This window comes from Austrofundulus limnaeus, unplaced genomic scaffold (genome assembly GCF_001266775.1).
Source record: "Austrofundulus limnaeus strain Quisiro unplaced genomic scaffold, Austrofundulus_limnaeus-1.0 Scaffold298, whole genome shotgun sequence".
Lineage (NCBI taxonomy): Eukaryota > Metazoa > Chordata > Actinopteri > Cyprinodontiformes > Rivulidae > Austrofundulus > Austrofundulus limnaeus.
The window spans coordinates 131995-135149 of record NW_013952700.1 but is presented as its reverse complement, the minus strand read 5'-3'; the positions used below and the strand labels follow the sequence as shown (position 1 = coordinate 135149).

The 3155-nt window shown below is 40.0% G+C and overlaps 1 protein-coding gene across 2 annotated transcripts in view; it reads right to left on the bottom strand.

The window, feature by feature from the left end:
* disp1 (dispatched homolog 1 (Drosophila)) overlaps positions 1-3155 on the bottom strand; it is a gene marked incomplete in the record, with an annotated part of 158745 nt that overhangs the window by 25719 nt on the left and 129871 nt on the right. For both annotated transcript variants that reach the window (XM_014021587.1, XM_014021588.1), the window contains 2 exon segments: positions 459-586; positions 1638-1761. In XM_014021587.1, coding sequence (XP_013877041.1) covers positions 459-586; positions 1638-1761 — 252 coding nt within the window.

Here is a 3155-nt window from a genome sequence, read left to right as displayed (position 1 = left end):
CCTCTAGTAATATATTTACCGAGAAAAATGGTGACGTGTTCAATACTTATTTTACCCGCTGTACGTCTTGTACAACTTGTAAATAGTAAATGTACTTATAAAGCACCTTCATATCCAACCAGAATACTAAAAGCTTTTTACACTATAATCTGTGCCCTCATTCACACACTTTCATTCAGATCTCTCTATTTATAGAGACTAAACAGTGCTTAAATCACACTAACACACTGATGGGACACACATCAGAGGCAGTGGGGTTTCAGTGTCTTGCCCAGGGACACTTCAACATGTAAGTAAATAGTGGGGGAATTGAATCGCCGACCTTTGCATTAGAGGAACGACTCCCCAAACCGCTCAAACACAGCTGTGCTCAGCCGTTTGTACACTCAAACTTGGTCTTAAAAACAACTTCAGTCACTCACACGTCTACACAACATAAAACATGTGTGTGAAGTTACTTTTTGGCTTGCTCATCAGCATATTTGAAGGGGTAGTTGGCCAGAGTAGCTTTGTAGCCTGTATTTTTGACCATGTTGTTCCATGTGACAAGTCGCTGGCCAATTGCAGTTCCTCGAGGCTCGAAACCCTTAAAGGCAAAAAAGAAAATGACAATGAATAAAACAGGTTTCAATCGTGAAAGAAAGTTTAGGCTTTTATGATGATAATTTAGATTTATGGTTGTAAATATCCAAAAATATGACCCCTAATTTACACTACATGTGTTCCGGCTCCGCTCCGGTCCCACCTCTGCAGCAAATACACACCTATTATAATCAATGAGAGTGTTTACACTGGCTGCGGCGGTGGGCGGACGGCGATCCGGTAAAATTAGATCCAATCCTATTTCTGCCGGATCCCGGAGCTGCGACGGAGTCAATTTTTAAAGACTACGTCGCACCATCCGTATTTTCAAAATAAGACACTATTAGGCGGGATAATTTGTCTGAATAATGTCGAAATCCCAGCTATTTAAAAAATATACGGACATATTTCTACACAAATGCTGTCAGAATGTATCGTTCTGTTTGGGAAGCAGATAGAAACGTAGATGAAGCATATGTGTACACACATACATGTGGATTTTATTTTGAAATCAGAAGTTTCAAAAAGGACGACAGCGAGACAGTTTCAACATAGATATCAAAAGCCTTTATATCATTGTTTTCAGCTGTATTTGGAGTTCATCTTTCACAGAATTAATTATTTTTATCACTGGATTTATCACTTGATCTCCTTCCTGCACATGCTCCTCCTCTGTGTGTCGCCCCAGATCGGAGCGGGGGCTGTATAAACTGGGACACAAACAAACAGCTGCGAACTGCGCAGCAGAGTGGAGACGCGTGTAGTGTAAATCCGGGGTGACTTTATTCATCTCCCTGTAGTTTTTTGATCCACTTAAAACTTAGATGCTAAATTAATGAAGAAATACATGTTTCAAATTAAATTAATGAAGAAATACATGTTTCAAATTGTTTGTCAAGAAAATTAAAATGAATTGATACTGCTAATCATGGAAAACAAGACAAATTTGATTCATTTCCTGCTCCAAAACCATGTTATTGATAAAACTCAGAGGCTAATCTGCATTTATTAAGTTAATAAAACAGAAAGTAAGAGCTACACGAGCCTGTACTTACCAGAAGCGGGTCAGAGAAATCTGGCAGGTCTGGCACTAGGATGCCCACTAAGGCACAAACCACAATGAGCACCGTGCACACCCCGAGCACAACCACCGGCCAGTCGGCAATCAGCTCTGCGTAACTGGGAACAAGACAGAAGCTAAAATGTCAAAACACTGAAAACAAAATATATCTAACAGAGAAGACTRAAAATTACAAACTGCATGTCTTCAGTTAATCACAGAAACACCGAAATTTCATATTGTAGGTTTTTGATAAAGTGAAAAGGATAAAGGAGGGGAGCTGCTGGAATTTGGCATCCAGGCACACAGAGAGACACAAAACTCCCATTTAATGACTCACATAGGCATGGGCCAAATACAGTTTCAACATATACCGTGATATGAAAAAATAACGGTTTGAAAACCACTACAATTTTCTGTCATACCATGCCTATGGTATAAGCATTTTTTGTTTATTTTTCCTCCAGTCTGTGCTGATGCAGACTTTCCCCCACGCACTCCCACAGAACTGCCTGTCGGCACTCGCAGCTCTGCAGGGGTTGTGTGGTGGCTGAAGAACAGAGTTCCCCAAACTTTTCCCCTGTATAAAATAATAAATCCAGCTACATGAAAGTACTTAGGATGCCGTAAAGACGACCGCAATGTGGAGYGTGGAGGCATCTAACATGATCGCAGCTCCAGGTAAAGTTTATGCTATCTTGAAATGAACGAGCTAACGTTAGCATAAGATTGCGAAACATATCACCGTGTTGCTGTGGCTCAATGCGCTGATCACAGCTTGTCTGCAAAACTGTTTGAGTTGTTGGATTGTGTATTTGACAAGTTTTATGTAAAAGGTGATAAAACTGAATGCCTCCTTTAGCCGAGCAGCTCGTTAGCTAAACGTGTTTCGTAAACACATTCACAGTTGTGATTTCTTGTTTTTGTGTGCATAAAATTATATAATCTTTACGTCAAAAACCCTTTTGAAATTTAAAACACAATAAAACCCTCCACTGTGATACATTACTACACTAGCTGCGTTTCCATTGCAAATGTGCGCAAAACTTTGTCGATATTCTGTTAATGTCGAAAAACAGTTTTGCAACTGCAGTGCTTCCATGTAAGAAGTGCTATTAAATGAATACGTTTGTTCTCACGATAAGTCATTACAAACATGGCGGCCATGGATGTAAACACATAGCATGTTGCTAATGTGACACTAGCGCTCATCATCAGAGGAGACGTCGGCGTCTTTTATCAAGGCTTTCCAGCGTCAAGTCCCTACTTGGGAGCGGCTACGTATGCTGTGTTTTTGAGAAATTGTAGTCGGTGCGTTTACTATTTTATACTACTTCTGTGATAATACTACTATTTCTACTTCCTGTTATCTTCTTCGTTGTCGTCTTTTTCGCCAGTAGAAACAGCCAGTTGTTGATCATGTGACTCCCGTGATGTGAAAAAAGTGTTTCCGATGCAGTTTTGTGAAAAAAAAAAAAACAATTTCGATATGGCCGAAATACCACCTCATCCT